Source organism: Mus caroli, unplaced genomic scaffold, assembly GCF_978045245.1.
Source record: "Mus caroli unplaced genomic scaffold, Mus_caroli_1 scaffold_1, whole genome shotgun sequence".
Lineage (NCBI taxonomy): Eukaryota > Metazoa > Chordata > Mammalia > Rodentia > Muridae > Mus > Mus caroli.
In genome coordinates, this window is record NW_028227256.1 from 86,230,443 (window position 1) to 86,247,047 (window position 16,605).

General features: G+C 46.6%; 1 protein-coding gene across 16 annotated transcripts in view; it reads left to right on the top strand.

Annotated features, from left to right (window-relative positions):
- Agap1 (ArfGAP with GTPase domain, ankyrin repeat and PH domain 1) overlaps positions 1–16,605 on the top strand; it is a 435,924-nt gene that overhangs the window by 270,259 nt on the left and 149,060 nt on the right. For all 16 annotated transcript variants that reach the window (XM_085839355.1, XM_085839372.1, XM_029480713.2 and 13 more), the window contains one exon: positions 160–264. In XM_085839355.1, the coding sequence (XP_085695481.1) occupies positions 160–264 (105 nt within the window). The remainder of the gene's footprint in view (positions 1–159; positions 265–16,605) is intronic.

The window sequence follows — 16,605 nt, forward strand, 5'->3', positions numbered from 1 at the left end:
ACTATGAAAGAGAAGAAAACCCAAATTCAGTCTGACAGCAAGGCTAATGCTCCGTGGGAAAGCAGACCCACAAAGTTTGCCTTGTTCTGAATCCTGTTGTGTCTCGTACGCCTTCCTCCACTCACTCGGGACCTTTCTCTGGCTCCTCTTCCCCCACAGGGCATGCTGCTGAAGCGAAGTGGCAAGTCACTGAACAAAGAGTGGAAAAAGAAGTATGTCACCCTGTGCGACAACGGTGTGCTGACCTACCACCCCAGTTTACATGTGAGTATGTGGGTTAGAGGTGGTAGCAAGGGCCTCCCCGCCTCTGCCTTCACACTGAGGACAGTGGTGTTAGATCCCCTGAGAGGGAGATAAGGCAGCCAGGCCCTCAGACTTCCACTCCCTTACCTGTGAATCCAGGGCTCTCCGTTCTATAGCGCATTACAGTACACATTGCTTATGAAGTAGCATCATAAATGAGAGTGGCAAAGGGGGGTGAGCCAAGGGAGTGTCTGTGAAAACCTGAACTACAGAGGCTGCAGCTGACCTCAGGCTTGCCTGTGAACACCTGCGAGCAGAGCCAGGCCTCGATGTCATTCACCACGGTTTTCATGCTGAGGTAAAAAACACAGGCTTCAGCTTAGAAGACGGGCAACTGTTCTCCTTACCGTGCGTTACTTTCATGACTTCTGTAAGGGCTGAAAGCAGGCTCAGCTTTACTCTGGTAGGCATCCAGTCATTCTGTCCACAGTGAGCGCTTTTAAGGTGGGAATGTTTGTTTCCATTCCATGAACTTCATAGATTGAGAATTAGCCATTGGGTTTTGCCACCCTGTCGAGCTATTACGAATTTAAAAACTGAAATACTTTAAAATTGCAGTTGTTAACAAAAAGTTTAAAATAAGCATACTGCGTGTAAGTTGAAAGTGCCCCCTGATTGTGCATGGTCAGAGTACAGGCCTATGCATCTGTGCACATGGCATTGGTGCTTCCACCGACAACACGTCTCACACCCGCTCACCTCTGCAGTGATAGGTCACGTGCGGTCTTCCATGAAAGCAAATACAGGGCACCATTTTGATGTGTATGTAGTACTCCACTCTACCACTGCATGGATGTAGTCTGCGTGGTTCAAAGGTATCTCACAAGAGTAAACCATTGGCAGTGAGGGAATGAATAAATGAATGAGTAGGTCTGACCTCCCTCATTATTATACAAGTAGGTCTGCATAGGCTTTCTCCTGATAGCTCCTTGGTCCTTATCTGTCTCTTTAACACAGACACCCAGTAATCAGTTTGCAGAGCTAAAACGTAAAACGTTTACCTATATGATATTACTGGCTTGAGCATGCATGTCAGATTCCTGGGGTCTGTATGCACATTTTTCTCCCCCCAAAAGCCTTTTGGGAGAGGCCTTCCCCCCACCACCGCCGCACACTCAGAACATTCACCTTTTAAAAACATCTTCCCCTCCCACCCCACCCCCACCGCTAGTATCTTCTTGTGTGTTGTTGCTGCTGTGACTCTCCCCCTGGCTTCATAGCAGTATCTATACCTAGAGCACACCCGTTTCAGTCCCTATCGCTGGCTGGCTTGTAGCACTAATGAGGTGCCTGCCACACCTGACTGTATTCTGCAGGCCGTGTCGGGCTTACAGTGGTCCATGCAGGATATTTTGACTGGACATCAGCGTGAAAGTTTTCAATACTGCCACTCTGCCGTTTTCAGTACCATACTCAGCAGAGCCATGAAGGTGGCCAGCATGTGACTAGGAAGCAGACCCTATTGTAGATGAGTTTGCCCAAGTGCAGACTGATGCACAAGTCCTGCATGGGACTCAGATCGATTGGGCTACGCAGGACATTTCATATGGTGTGTTCAGAGTTCCTGGGTATATTAGTATATATATATATATCCCCATCCTAACGTTGTGTCTGTCTGTCTGTCTGTCTGTGTAGTGTATAGTATGTATGTATGTATGTATGTATGTATAGAAGATACATATTATACATGTATTCATAGGTTCTGATATATTCTAAGGTGCAGTTGTATTCATATGTGGATAGATGTCCTTTATTGGATGTGGAACCTCTTTGTGTGGCTCTAGCTCAAGCTCATCTTGGGAATAACTTTGGTTCTCCAGGGGGCCTTGATGGTGGAAGGATAGGATTTCTGATCCTGGAGACCCACCTGTAACAGGGCCCACGCCTTTTCCACAGCTGCCGTCCTGAGCACTGTGTGCTTGTGCAACTCTTCTACCCTCAGGCTGCATCCCTGAGCACACAGAGATGAGCCTTTGCAGGCATTCCCTATCCTGCAGCGACCCAGTCTACAAGGAAGGCTTCCCTGTCTCGGGTCTTGTTCTTCCTCAGATCCTGTCACACTGAAGGACTCTCCTTACCAGTTCTGGTGCTTCATGTGCGTTAGAGAGCAAAGCTGGGACTCGGTGAACCGTAGAAGTAAAATTTGGCTGTGGCTCACCTTCTTTCTGCCCTGTATTTATCCCAGACTGTACCATATCACCTCTGTCCCTGTGGACTATATGGAAGGAAATTACTCAGTTTCCTGTTTTCTGTTGGGGAGCCTAGTGGTTACCTCCAGAAGAACACTCTTGCCCAGAGGTACCTTAGCCATAGCCCGTTCTGCTTCCTCTCCTAGTTTCTCCTCAGGCTTAGATGCTATAGGCCCTGGTTCTTCTTGCTTTGTATGTGGAGAGATGGCAGAGGCACTGGAGAAGCATGTAATAGCAGACTTCTGCTCTGTGCTTCCCCCTAAAACACAGTGGTTCCTAGACTGATGCCCACTGTAGTCACAGGGCCCCATGGGGCTCCAGATGGTAAAACCAGCAGCCATCTTGGCAAAGTGTCCCATACAGCATGTACAGCATCAAATCAATGCTGGGCATGAGCTGCATGGCCTGTCTAGAAGTTGGAAGGTAACACACTGGCGTTTAGATCCTACACTAGCCATAATTGTTGTGCACTGAGTGTGGCTGGCAGCTGTCTTTCCTGGAACCCAGAGAATCATTCACTAGGTAGCAAGTGTGGAAATACTGCCCTCAGGATGGCTCCCAACCCTTTGGAGTGTGGGGCCCAGAAATTTCCACCAAACTGAGCAAAATGAAAGGCTAATATAGCCAGATACCCAAGGAAAACACCCATCCCAAGAACAAAGCCACTGAGGAGATCACTTAGTTATATGTTGGGCCTAAAACGGGGGTCCCCCAAAACCCAGTCAGCTTCTATCACTTTCCCTCTCAGCTGATGCTGAGTGAATGAACCCGAGAACCCAGGTTAGGTAACAGGAAGCGCGCCCACTCGAGGTAAGAATGAATGCCTTCACAGGGAACGTGCTGTCTGGCTTTCTCGGGACTGAGGGGGTCCTGGGCAAAGGGATGGAAGTTATGGAGGGGTGTGGGCTGTCCGCTGCCCTGGTCCAGGACTGACAAGCCAAGTCTGCTGCTTACCTCTACTGGAACACATGCCGTGACAACGTCAGGCTTTTACATACCACTGAAGCAACCAACAGCAAGCCTAGTAGCTCTGTAAAACTCGCTGGTGCCGTGACTGAATGGCTTACTCTTTTGTGGTTTCTCTTTCCAAATTAATAATAATAATAATAATCATCTTGGCTGGGCATGGCTCAGCTTTAAGAGCATTGGCTGTTATTCCAGAAGATCTTCGCTCAAAGCCATCTGTAACTCAAGTTTTAGGGGATCCAACACCACCTTCTGGCATCCTTGAGTAAGTGGTACACAGACACACATGCAGGCAAAACACTTATAAACATGAAATAAGATTCCCTCCCCCCCCATATGGCCATAGCCCACCACTACTTCTCTATTCTCTCCTTCTCTCTGCCTTTCTCTGCCTCTGCTACCCTCTTACCTCCCCTCCCCATGCCCTAAATAAACTCCATTAAAAAATGAAATAAAATAATAATTAAGAAAACAAAAAACCTTAGATCACCAAGAACTCCAAGGCTCAAAGCATTTGTTTATCTGTCCTGAGGAGGAGATATATATGAGGGTCTCCTGGACTTAAGGCTCATTGCTGCATCCTGATGGGGTGGGTGCAGAGCAATGTGTTGTCAGAGCCTTAGGTTCCCTCTCTGTGGACTTAACTATCTGCCTTAGGGAGCACCGTGATGGAAAATGGAGGGATAATGAGAAAGAACCTTTGCCCTGGGGCTCTGCATCGCAACACAGCCACCTATTCATCTTCTGTGTCTGTCGGGGGGAACAGCCACTTGCATGGCTGACAATACTCCTCTTGGAGTAGGCTCTGTGTGGTAGACTTCCTAAGTGGGGCTGTAAGAATGAGCCCTGCAAAACAAGGACATGACACTATGGGACCCTGTGTGAGAAAGCATACTGCAGTCAGGGCCAGCTCTGCCTTCCTTGCAGTGGGCGTGGCAGCTGTCCCCAGCCCTTGTCAGACCAGCCTAGTCTGAATGAATCGCTTCCCCCTTGTACAGACTTGTTTCTCCTCCTTACTGATACCCTCTTGAAACCAGATTGGCCCTGGTTTTTCTTCCCTGAATCAAAAAATTGGAATGAGGCTCTAGAAGGGATACCTTTTACTCTCCAGAGCCCATTAGAGATTGGTAGCTGAGGCCATGCTTACAGCAAGAGGTGGTTACATGTACTGTGAGCCTTCAGCTTGGTGCTTTTCTGAGTCAGTAACCAGCTACACTGAAAATGGTTGTCAGAATTCAGGTTTTTAATGACTCCAGATTTTACAGGTAGACAGGAAACCGCTTGACTGATACATCAGAAAGGGATCTGAGATGATTCCTAACTAGGTCTTCTGAAAGACGTCTTCCCAGGGAAAGAGCCTGCCTTAGCAAGCAGCTCCTCTCACAGCGCCCCCTGCAGGTGGAGCACACTGGCCCGTTCATCACAGGGAGACTTGAGGTTGGAGGAGGCAGATTCTCTGATCATGCCTCCCCACCACATCCCACATCTGCCAGCGTAAACCTCCCACTTCCTGTGGAGAACAGGCAGTTACACCCAAAGCCCTCGGATAGCTGTTCCAGCACCATGCAGAAATCAGAACAGCTTCCGCCTCGGCAAGATCCTAGGTTCAAAAGACCTTATGCTCGTCCTCACATGGAAAGCCATTTGACAAGAAATGTATGAGCATAGTCCGTGAGTCATGTTGGTGACACACTGCTTCAGTTCGCATCACTTGTGTTATGAATAGTGGGTTGTTTTGCTCTTTCATGACTAAGTGCCATGGCTCTGCACTGTTCACCGCTGTCTCCCTGGCCAGTGGTTTACACAAGCATTGCTTACTGCCTAAGGGATGTTGCCCTGAGTGTGGTCACACTGGATGTCAGGGTTATATAGCTTTGTAGGGTCCTTGAGCTCACCATTTGGATCATTGACCACAACATAGGCACACAGGTGATCCATAGTAGACTCACTTAGTGGAGAAGGAAGCACACACACACACACACACACACACACAACATGATTAATGTCTTACCATCTGAAAATACTAGTACAGTCCAGAGAGCTCACTTAGAGTTAGATTAGGATGTTACAATCATAACATGGAAGATCACAGGTTGGGATGTTGCTGCCAGCAATCAGTATTGTTCTGGTCTGGGAGACCTCGTTTGGAACAGGAAGAGGTTTCTAAATGACAGACTACGCCTCAACTGATACTTCTTTTGAGTTTCCGAGGGTGGTAGAAAGTAGACAGAGCGTGTGGCTTTTCTGAGTCTCAAGAGAGCATCCTTGAGGGCAGGGCTTTCTCCATGTTGGATGAAGGCCCATCTTTGAGTGTGCAGAAGCCTGGGTTCCCCCTGAAACACGTGCTGTCTAACATCCTGGAAGAGGCCTGACCGTAGACCATGGTGGGTGTCACATCAAGGTCCTTGATATGTGAATGTTGTCGCTGCGGGTGGCATTTGATGCTCTGCTGGGTGTCCCCTAAAAGCCAGGTTGGAGATGTAGTCTCCAAGCATAGGACTCTACTGGGAAGAGATGAAACTTCTAAGTAATGAAGGCTAATTTACTAAAGGGAAAGGCTAGGCCATTGGGGCAGGCCTGGAAAGGGGACACTGGGCCCAGCACCTTCCTGAAGCTTTCTCTGCTTTTGAACACCATACAGGGACCATTCCCCTTGCCACATGGTCCAACCATGGTGTGCAGCCATGACCCCAGGCCCAGAATAAATTGTGAGCCGAACAAGCCTGTTCTTACGTGAACATGTTGGAAGGCACTTGCACCCTGTTCTTACGTGAACATGTTGGAAGGCACTTGCACCCTGTTCTTACGTGAACATGTCAGAAGGCACTTGCACCCTGTTCTTACGTGAACATGTTGGAAGGCACTTGCACCCTGTTCTTACGTGAACATGTCAGAAGGCACTTGCACCCTGTTCTTACGTGAACATGTTGGAAGGCACTTACAGGCCCCATTTCTGCCTGGTTTCCTCAGAGTAACGGCACCCTGCTGTAAGTTCTCTGCAGCTTGCTCTCTCTCCACAGAAGAATGCCATTTTTGTGTTGGTTTTTTCTCTGTCCAGGAGAGTCTCATCTTTTTATTCCTTCTCCTTCTGATATCATAGTTCCACACCAGCTCTCTGCTGCCATGAGGGTAGCATCCTGGTTGGGTGGATGACTGTACAGAGTGGATGGAGTAGGTGTGGTGAGAGGTGGGTTCATGGGATGGACAGTTGGGTAGAGGGACAGGTAAGGGGGGAAGGAGATGGTTTGGTGGTAGGACATAGGACAGGTAGGTAGAGGTGAGCAGGTAGTGGAGGGATGGAGGGCTGAGTGATCAGGTGACGGTGGGGAGGGAGGATGGATGGTTGGATGCATGCATGTGGGTGGACGGGTGGGACTCTGTGCCGCTTCGCCTGGCCTTAAGTCTTCAGGGCTTGAGTTCCTGAAGTCATAGGGGAAGAGTTTACTCAGTGGTGCTTTTAAAGCCACAGGAAAAAGCCACAGCCTTGTACAGACTCTGTTCTGTGGGGAACAGATGTGATCGATGGAGAGGAGCTACAGGCTGCCTCACTTTGCTCTTGAATTGTAGTAAAGTTGTAGTAAATTATAGTCATTGTTGTTACTCAACAAATGTGCCATCCTGTACAGACAAGGCACTCACTGGTAAACTGCTCAGCTGGCTGGCATGTTCCCATCTCAAGTCGGTGCCTAATAGCAACAAGAAGAGGAACAGTGCATTTGGAGTCTGAGCGATACTCTGGTAGGGAAATAGAATGTTGCATTAGTGCATTCTTGATCTGAGGAACCCGACAGTGTGAAGCCACACTCAGGGAACACAGAAATGACTCCTTGGAGCTGGAGATACTCAGTTTTAAACTGACTTCAGGAACTTGCTTTGGGTGGAAAATATTTTTGTCACTCACCCAAATTTCTTGTAAGTTTGTTTAAGCGGTGTCACACCCATGCTATGACAGTATCTGTGTTTTCAGGGGCCCTGGAAGACTCAGGCTTCTTCATCCACATGGCTAGAGTCTCTGTCAAAGCTTCCTTCTGCCCAAAGAATTTATTTTATGGTACTCCAGGTCTTGGGCAGCGTATCAGATTTAAAAATAAAGTGAGGCTGAGGAGAAGGCGCACTTTGTACTTTGTGCACAGTGGGAAAAGCTGAGTTTGAATACTCAGAAGTCATGATCCAGTGGGCCACATCTGTAATCCACGGCTTCTTCCATGTAATGAAGGCAGAGACGGGAGACTCTCCAAAGCTCTCAAGCCACTAACTTGATGTAATGCCATCGAGAAAAAGAGGAGACTTTCTCAAGGGGGAGGGTCAGGACTTCCACACATACCACGATATGGATATGAACATTACACGAACACAGACACACATCCCACACACACCAGATCAAGTAAATGCAAATGGCCAACATGTGCTTGCTCCTATGCAGCTATCTTGATGTTGATGAAGGGCTACCTTGAGTGAGGAAGACCGGCCAGTCACAGATGTTTGAGAGCCCAACTGATCTGTTTCTTGAAGATGGAACCTGTCTTCTTGCTTGTTTTAGTAAAATGGTGTGTGGGTGTGTGTGTGTGTGTGTGTGTGTGTGTGTGTGTGTGTGTGTGTGTGTGTGTGTGGTGAAAGAGAGAGAGACACAGACAGAGCGCGCACACGTGTGTAAACACAGACTCCATGTGTGGCTCGTGTTTCTGAGTCTTTAAGTTTCTAGAAGAGTCCAGGAATCACTGATATACCAAATGACAGTTCACATAGCAGTGGCTATCCTTTGTACCCAATTTGTATCATTTTGCACCCCCTCCCTTTGGGGAGCCTTTTAGTGTTACAAATTGTGGCCAGAAATTCCCCAGAAAGGCAGATAAATCAAAACCCTATGTTTTCCTGTGGTGACAGTCACCACCGAGGTCTCAGTGGGAGAGGATGGCCGAGGGGGGTAGCAAATGCTCTCCCTCTTCCTCTGAGAGATTGAATTTCATTATTCTATTTTATAAATATTTTCTTCTATGGCTCATAACCTGATTGCCCGCTTGTTGCTAGGGTCTCACAAGGTAGGGCAGGGTGGCGCTGCCGAGGCCTCTCCTCCTCTGCTCAGGTGTGCCTGTGGCCCCGAAAGGAAACCAATCAAGGTGCGATTTATGTTCATTAAGTGCTTGTCAAAACTGAAAAATTTTCTAATCAACAGCAATCTAGCTGCAGCCCCCTCAGTGGCTGGGAGGGCTGCCTCTGCGCCGGCTACTCGCCTGTTAACAACTCTAGGCTAAGAAACCGCTGATGATTACATTAGGCTAAGCTACAGAGTAAATGAACCATGTCTTATTTAGGTGCCACTAGCTTCAGAGCCTCCTGCCCCGCAGGGCACTTGATAGCGTTTTATGGCTTTAAAATTAGTGTAGCTTCCCGTTTGCTGCAGGGTGCAGCCTGTTATGCCTCTGAACTCAATAAGCAAAGGGAAGGGGCCTTTTGTTTTTTCCCCCTTAGTTTTGTGGGGGGTTCCTGCCCTTGCATTTTAGCAGTTTTACTTTGCATCTTTTCCAGACAGCGTTTTGCAATAAAAATGTCTGACTGCCAGATACATGCCTCCCCCACCAAAGAGAGGAGGGGAGAAAAAGTAGAAAATGTCAGCATTTCAAGGGATTTTTTTCCCCTATACTGTAAAGTGAAAAATTGATTCACAGTCACCCCTAATGGCTTCTCATGTCAGAACTGCTATCTGAGGTTGGGAATAACACCTTTAGCTCAAGAAATAGCTGTATAAAGTGAAAGAGAGAGAAGCAGTGGGCAGAAGTAGTGAGGCCTTCTTTTATTAAGAGCTGAGGCATGTCCTTAAGCCTTTCGTGTATCACCTTAGCTTAAACCTCATGGCGATCATCCCACAGGAAGGAAGGACCAGGATGCTGAAGCCACCAGCCCCACAGTCACAGTGAGTGAGAAAGTGGTGATGGTCCCTAACAGGCACTTGGGCTACTTGGTGGAGGCCTGTCCTCTCATCTGGAGAAGCCGTGCTGTCTTCTGACCTCAGTGTGGGAGAGAAGGTCATGGAAACCATGAGTCACTGCCCTCATGCAAGTTGGATCTGTATGTGGTGCTGTCAACTACCCCTGTGGGCAGGGAAGGAAAGGGGGGGAGCATCTGAGAAAGCGGCTCCGACAGCAGGAGACTCCTGAGCAGGCCTAGGTAGACTCTTACAAACTAGACGTCCCTAAAATTTGTGTTGCCTCCAGTGTGACCTTTGAGTACCCCCTTAGGTCACGTAACAGAGGTAAAGGCATGGTAGCCTCCGCTGTAAGAGCCTGCTGTTCCTAAGTCAGTTCTTTCTTACGATGTGTCTCTTGTAGGCAGTTTATTCAAAAACAGTCTGAAGACTTAAAGACGCCGAGGACGGCCAGACACCACTGTGCTGAACGTTTCTGTAGAGCAGATGCTAAGATGACCCACGGCTCTACCAGTATTTCAATATTAAAGTCCTCTGATAGCCCTGCCCTGCCCGTGCAAGTTGCCGTGGTGAAAGGTGCCCTGCCCTCAGAGCTGCCTGCAGCTCCTCAAGTGACAGAGTCTTTCTCATAGCGGAAGCATTCATCCGTCCGGCACAGGCTAGGTTTGAGCACGCATGGCTTACAACTGGGTAATGTCCAATTGATCCTAAAATGAGAAGACCCTTTCTTGCAGTGTGACGCTCAGTAGAGTAAGTCAATCAAGACGGATACAATCAAGGGGCCAAAGGTATATTCATAATTCACTGTGGGATTTTCTGCTATTTAGATTCATATTACAATAATGTATCCCCCTGGGCTGATGTTGGAATTTCGCCCATTATGGTTGGATGCTGCTCGCTATAATGAACAGAACGGAGAGATTCACCCTGCTAACGTGCAGGGGTGAGCCCGCCCTGGCCCTTGCACTGTCCTAGGGAGAGCTTGCTACCACTGAACCCCAGCCAACTTGCACCAGCTACCAGGAATGGAGTAATTACCCATACCAGTGAGGCATTCACTGGGACAGTCTTCTAACTGATACCTTGGCCTCAGTCGCTATGAGACTCTTATTTGGTGGCTTCCTTGTTCCCTCGATGTCCCAGGGTCAGGTGCACATACACTTCGAAGTGTCCTCCTTCAAGAAGGCCCTGGTAAAAGCAGAGCGCTGAAATTCTGTCAGCTGTCTTGGGAAACAAAATTATTCCTCATAGAAATGTTATGGCTTTGAAGCTGCCTCCTACCTTGCTATTGTGACCGGGACCCTTTGGAGAGGAGGAGAAATTGTGGTCTTTGAGTCCCGTGATCTGAAAGGCTGTGGCCAGAAGATTCTCGGTAGTCCTTGAGCATTTCTGCGGTATTTTTAGGTGTGTGCCTCTCCTCTGCCCGTGCCTATGCATGAGGCTATTGTTTATCATTCAGACATGTGGGACTCTCCTATGTGCTTGATCTCTGTGAATGGCCGCTGCTATATCTGTCTTTATGGATTAGTTTCCTTTGAAAAATATATTAAATGGAGTTTGGGAATAGCAGTGTATCTAACAATGGCTTCTCTTACATACACTTTTTGTGTGAGTTTAAAAAAAAAAAAAACAGAAGTTAATGAACTACAGCTTCCGTTTTGAACCTGGACATTTTCAAAGTACAGTGAAAATAAGAAATGGGTCTTTTTTTTTTTCATGTCAAGCATTCAAACAAAAGTTTTAAATGTTCAATTTCATGTAAAATAAGGACCCACACATTCTGTGTTCAGGTAGATAATAGTTCTGTGAAACTATATTTCACAAACCAGTGAGATGGCTCAGTAGGTCAAGGTACTTGTTGCCAAGCCTGACTCCCTGAGTTCAGTCCCTGCAAGCCCCATGGCGGAATGCAAGAAGAGACTACAAAAGGTGTTGGCTGGCCATATGTGTGCCTCCTCCCATATATAAATAAAAGGAGAGCAGTTTCCAGAAAAAAGCCATGAAGGAGCAATGTTCTTTTCCATTTTCCCAAACCTTTTTAAGACCTGACAATTCTTTTATTTTATTTTATTTTATTTTGACAATTCTTGTTCAAGGTATAAGGCATCTACTCATGTAGTCATAGCGGAAGAGGGAGACATGTGTTAAGTACCATTTCCGCTAAGTACCAGCCCTGGGTATTGCATCCTAGAACTTAGGAACGAGCCATCACACTGCGCTGTCCATGACCTTTCATGTGTTTTATCCACATATGCCTGGCGACATGCATCCATGTGCACAGCATCATGCAACAACCATTTCAGTACAGTGATGTTTTTGAAGTGAGGTGTGCAGATTTCCAAACAGTGACTCTTCCCTTCCATCCATAATATGCAGATACTGCATTAATACTATCATCTCTCTTTTCAAAAAATGTTTAGTATTTGAAATATGCCAACCTCGTGGCAAGAGAGAAATAAGTGTTTAGATTTTTTTCTTTTTTTCTTTTTCTTTTTTTTTTTTTTTTTTTTTTTTTTTTTTTTGCAGGAGAGCTCAGATTCCTTCATTAGTCACTAATACTGTCAGGTACTTTCCTTTAAGGATTCGTTTTATTCCTTTTTTTTTTTCAAGAAAAATACCTTTAATTTCATAAGAGATAACTGTAACCTTTGTGTGACAGTCCTTCTGTCAAGTGAAAACGTTGTTTCACTTAAAAAAAAAAAAATGGCTAGTTTAGCTGGCAATTTCAAAAGAGGCACCCAGTGATTGTCAGACCTGGAAGAAGGCTTTGCTGGTTGAAATTCAGAAAGTGAAAGTAGCTTTTTATTGTAGGTATACTGCCCTATCATTCTTGCAACATTAGAACAAATTTCCATACAATTAAAAGCCATTCTGAACTGTTGACTTCTGGCTCCCCTGACAGGCATGGAGGGTCACACTCTGAAGATTGCTAAGCTAAACTGCTGAAAGGAGGACGGTTTGGTTATGTTGCCTGTACCTTTAAGTAAGGTAACGCTAGGGAGAGGCTCACTGGGTAGAGAGTCTTCTGCTGCCAGGCCCCAAGTGTTTCCTCTGATCTATACAACACACACACACACACACACACACACACAGAGAGAGAGAGAGAGAGAGAGAGAGAGAGAGAGAGAGAGAGAGAGAGAGAGAGAGGGAATGAACGAATGAATGAATGAATGAATATAAAGTTAATAAATGTAATTTAAAAAGAAAATAAATTTCAACATCTCTGTAAAGGTTATCTGAAAGTATTATATATTGTAGCAAAGTGTTAACTTTATCAACACACTGTTTACTTAAAGGCCAGAGCATATTGAGAAAATCTAACTGCAGCAAAGATTTACTTTGTCTGCCAATTGTCTTTAAGCATTGTAATTCTTTTTAAAATTATTTGCTTAACCAAAGTGGCATTGGTTGATTCTCCTAACTGGACTGGCAGCATGATGAGCTGCCGAGGCGTTCTCAGGCCTTGTGTTTGTGGTAGGTTCAGTTTGGGGGTACGGATCGTAGTTTGTGCATTTGGCTTTGGCTAACCCCGTGACTGCGTCAGCCCGCCATCCTTCACAGGCATCTGAACATAACCTCCAGACGCAAGGCAGCAAGAATCGATCTGCTAAGAATATTTTTAGGGACTATTGATGGATTGCTGTATTTTGTGCTTAACTCAAGTGCCAAATGCCCCAGAGGTGACGAAGATGAACTTCCCCTCTGCTGAAGACCGGATAGGCTATCACGTACACAGAAGGCTCGGGGATGGCTGGGATTGCTTTTGAGGTTCTTGGGGGAAATTTTCTTGACAGCCTTGTAACTGTCTGCTGATGGGAATTGTGCAGCACTCGGTCTGCAGCAGCCAAATGTTACCCAAGCTGATCACCTTCCAGTCCGGGGACACCTAACTGTGAAGTGTGAGTCCACATTGTACGGCAGCCAAACAGTGAATTCTCCATATCCGGAATGATCTGGAACGCAGAGGCACTAATGGCCCCTCGTCTTTCTCCTAAGGCCACCCTACAGAAGGCAGGAGCCACGTTAAACTGTGCTTCTGTCAGCAAGCTGAAAGCTCTGGGTCTCTGACGTGGCTCTCAATTGCAAGCAGGTCTCTCTCATTGCACCTCATTTGCATCTGGGACATCAATTAGCATGTTTGTTGAGGCTAATTGAATGAAACTCAATCATAGCTCTTAATTGCTTGACTATGTGAAAAGAAATCACATTAATGCAGCTAATTAAGTGTACGGCAATAGATGCAACGTAATTAGGAGCAAAATGTAAAAAACTGGGGAAGGCAAAGGTGCAGGCGCGGGTGCAGGGGACAGCAAGCATGGCTGCCGAGCTGTTGGCGCGCTCGGGAACGGGTCCCTTTGCTCTGGTGCCAGCTTGGAAAAAGGAATCCACATGATAAGCGTGGACAAGTTGAGGAGAAAAATGCAAATAGGTTTGCAATTACTACTTTTTCAAGCTGTTGAGGGGCGGGAGATGGCACCTCTGGGGGGCCTGGCTCTTGAGTGGGCCCCAGGGACTTGTTAAGTGCTGTTTAAAAGTACTTGGCTTTGAATTACCCTCATGCCTTGTTAAAGGTTTTTTCCCCTCTTTTATCTTCGATCAGCATTTTCTGCAGCTAACATGGAGAAGGGTAGCTGAGTGGTATTTGCATATCAAAATAAGCTTGCTGTCTTTATTTTACCCAGCGAGGTCCCTGCCTCACACTCACCCAGGATCCGCACATCCTGTCAGCTTCTGAAGGCGCCACATTGTTTAGTGATCCCGGCTTTAATTCCTCAAGAACCAAGCCAGGCAGAGATGAAAGGGCCGTGCTCTAGCAGAAGCAGGATCACACTCACAACAGTTTCTCTCCTGGGATAGGAAACAAGGCAGAGTGGAAAGACAGGAGTTGCCAGATGAACATTCTGGTTTCTGTTCTATTGATTGGTGGGTGTGTGTGTGTGTGTGTGTGTGTGTGTGTGTGTGTGTGTGTGCGCGCGTGCACAGGAGCCTGCAGAGGCTAGAGGTGAAAGTTGGGTGTCTCTGTTAATTTTTCTCCCACCTGCAACACAAGCATGGCTAGGCAGCATGGAGATCATAGGCAGACTGGAGGTCAGGCAAGCACTTGACCAACCAAGCCACCCTCATAGCCCTCTGATACTCGAGCCAATTCTGATGCTGCAGTGTCTCACACAGGCAAGAAAACAGATTGGCCGGCCCATGCTGGGCTCAAGATAAATGTCTTCCCTCGTCGTTTTCAGATCCTGAAAGCAGACTCTACATTTCTACAATAATTTTAAATAAAATATCCTGGTTATTGTATGTTAAAACATGCCTATTAAAAGAGCCCACGCTGGGGCTTAGTCACTCTCTGATTAGCCTCATTTTGGAACTCATAAGCAATAAATGCTCAATTACACTCCTGTTATTGTATTTTAATTTGTCAAGAATCTGCATTAAAGGAGAAAGTTACAGCAAGTTGGTATTTGAGAGGAGTAACTGCGCAAGAAGGAATTTGCTGTTTGCAAGCATAGCGCTGTTTGGAAACTTGGGCTTGCAAGTGGGTGTAATGGCAGGCATTAGAGATGAGAAGAGTGGCCTTTTTTTCTGAAGACCTGCCCTGGCTAGAGTCCCTTTCTTCCCTGATAAACAAGAGTTTCACTTGCTGTCTGCAGTGCCCGTTTTCTCCCATCAGAGTCCACACTATCTGCTGTGATGATAACTTCTTCCATCATTGATCCACATCCTACCATCATGGGAGCGGGGCACGGAAAATACAGCTCACACCATGGTGACCAGGAAGCGGAGAATAAATCCTGCAATGGCTTTACACATAGTGCCACTGTGTTCATGGCAGGTTCCCCCACCTCAGCTAAGTCTTTGGGAACTTCCTGTCAGCATACCTAGAGGCTCAGTTCTTCTCTGTCCTACACACTTCTCAGCATAACCGAGATGGAAGTCAAGCCTAACCATCAAAGGTGGCTTCCCAGTACCTGGTCCACTAGGCTGTTGGACATTCTTCTGCAATTACAGTAGATGGCTTGCCTCTTTCCCAGGAGTGAGGACAAACTTGTTGTGACCCCCACACCACTCCATCAATATGCATCACCCTGCTGATCTCCAGCAAACTAAAGCTCTGACCTTCCTGTTTTACGTGTGTGAGTTACCTGTCTGTGTCTGTTAGCTGCAAGCCTAGGAACTCAACAAATAGAAGGTAGATGGTCAGCTCTTCTAAAGGTACCTCAACCTGAATTTAATCACTTAGGACAACACAAATTTCTGAGTTTACCAATAATCCTATTTCTTGCTTCCTTCCTAGTCCTACTTCCTGCTTACTGTTAAAGTACCTGAAACATTAGTTATCTAAGAGTAATGCAGGATGTATCCTTTTCTAGTATGTGATGGGTTAACACGTTCAGGGTATGTGAAATGCTGTGTCTATAGACAAGAGGCCTCATTGAGACGGTGGTGGTGGCGGTGGCGGCGGCGGCTACGATGATGATGGTGTTAGTGATGGTGATGATGGTGGTGGTGACACTCCTGTTACTGTAATTTGTCAGTAAAGTGATGACAGTAATGCATGAGAGAGTTGGCAGGACCATGCTCCAAATTGTGTCACCTTTCAATCACTGTGACAAAATACTCTTGAGATCACCAACTTTTGTGGGAGAAAGTATTATTTTGGTTTGTAGTTTCAGAGACTTGAGTTCACAGTCACGTCACCTGTTGCTTTGAGCCTGTAGCAGCATGTGGTAGCAGGGATACTTGCTCACCACACAGCAGCAGGAATCAGGGAGGGAAGGAAGGATAGATAAAATGAAGGCAGGCTTGCCTTCCAATGTCCCTTTTCAAGAGCACACCTCTAGTGTGCTAACCTCTAAGTCCCATCACTTAAATAAAGTCTTCCTGCCTCCCAAGAACACCACAGGCTTACAGCTAGGCTTTTGGCACACAGCCATTTTTCAAGGATGCTCACACAACTTCTTTTCCTGACATGCTGTTCCTGGGTATTATGTCTGCTCCATTGTATGATGAGTTGTTCAGTGACTTAGCCCAGGCTACCCTCTGATAGTCGCTGACTGCTGAATGCAGACATACAGGAGCCAAGGGTCTGATGGATTCATTTCTAGGTTTTTCTTTCCCTTTGTTTTCTTTCTTTGGGGAAGTGTGACCAGTTGTCTGAAAAGAAGCAGTTGAAGGAAGGGTGGGATTTCTGCTTTAACTTATAGTTCCAGAGGGACCTGGTGC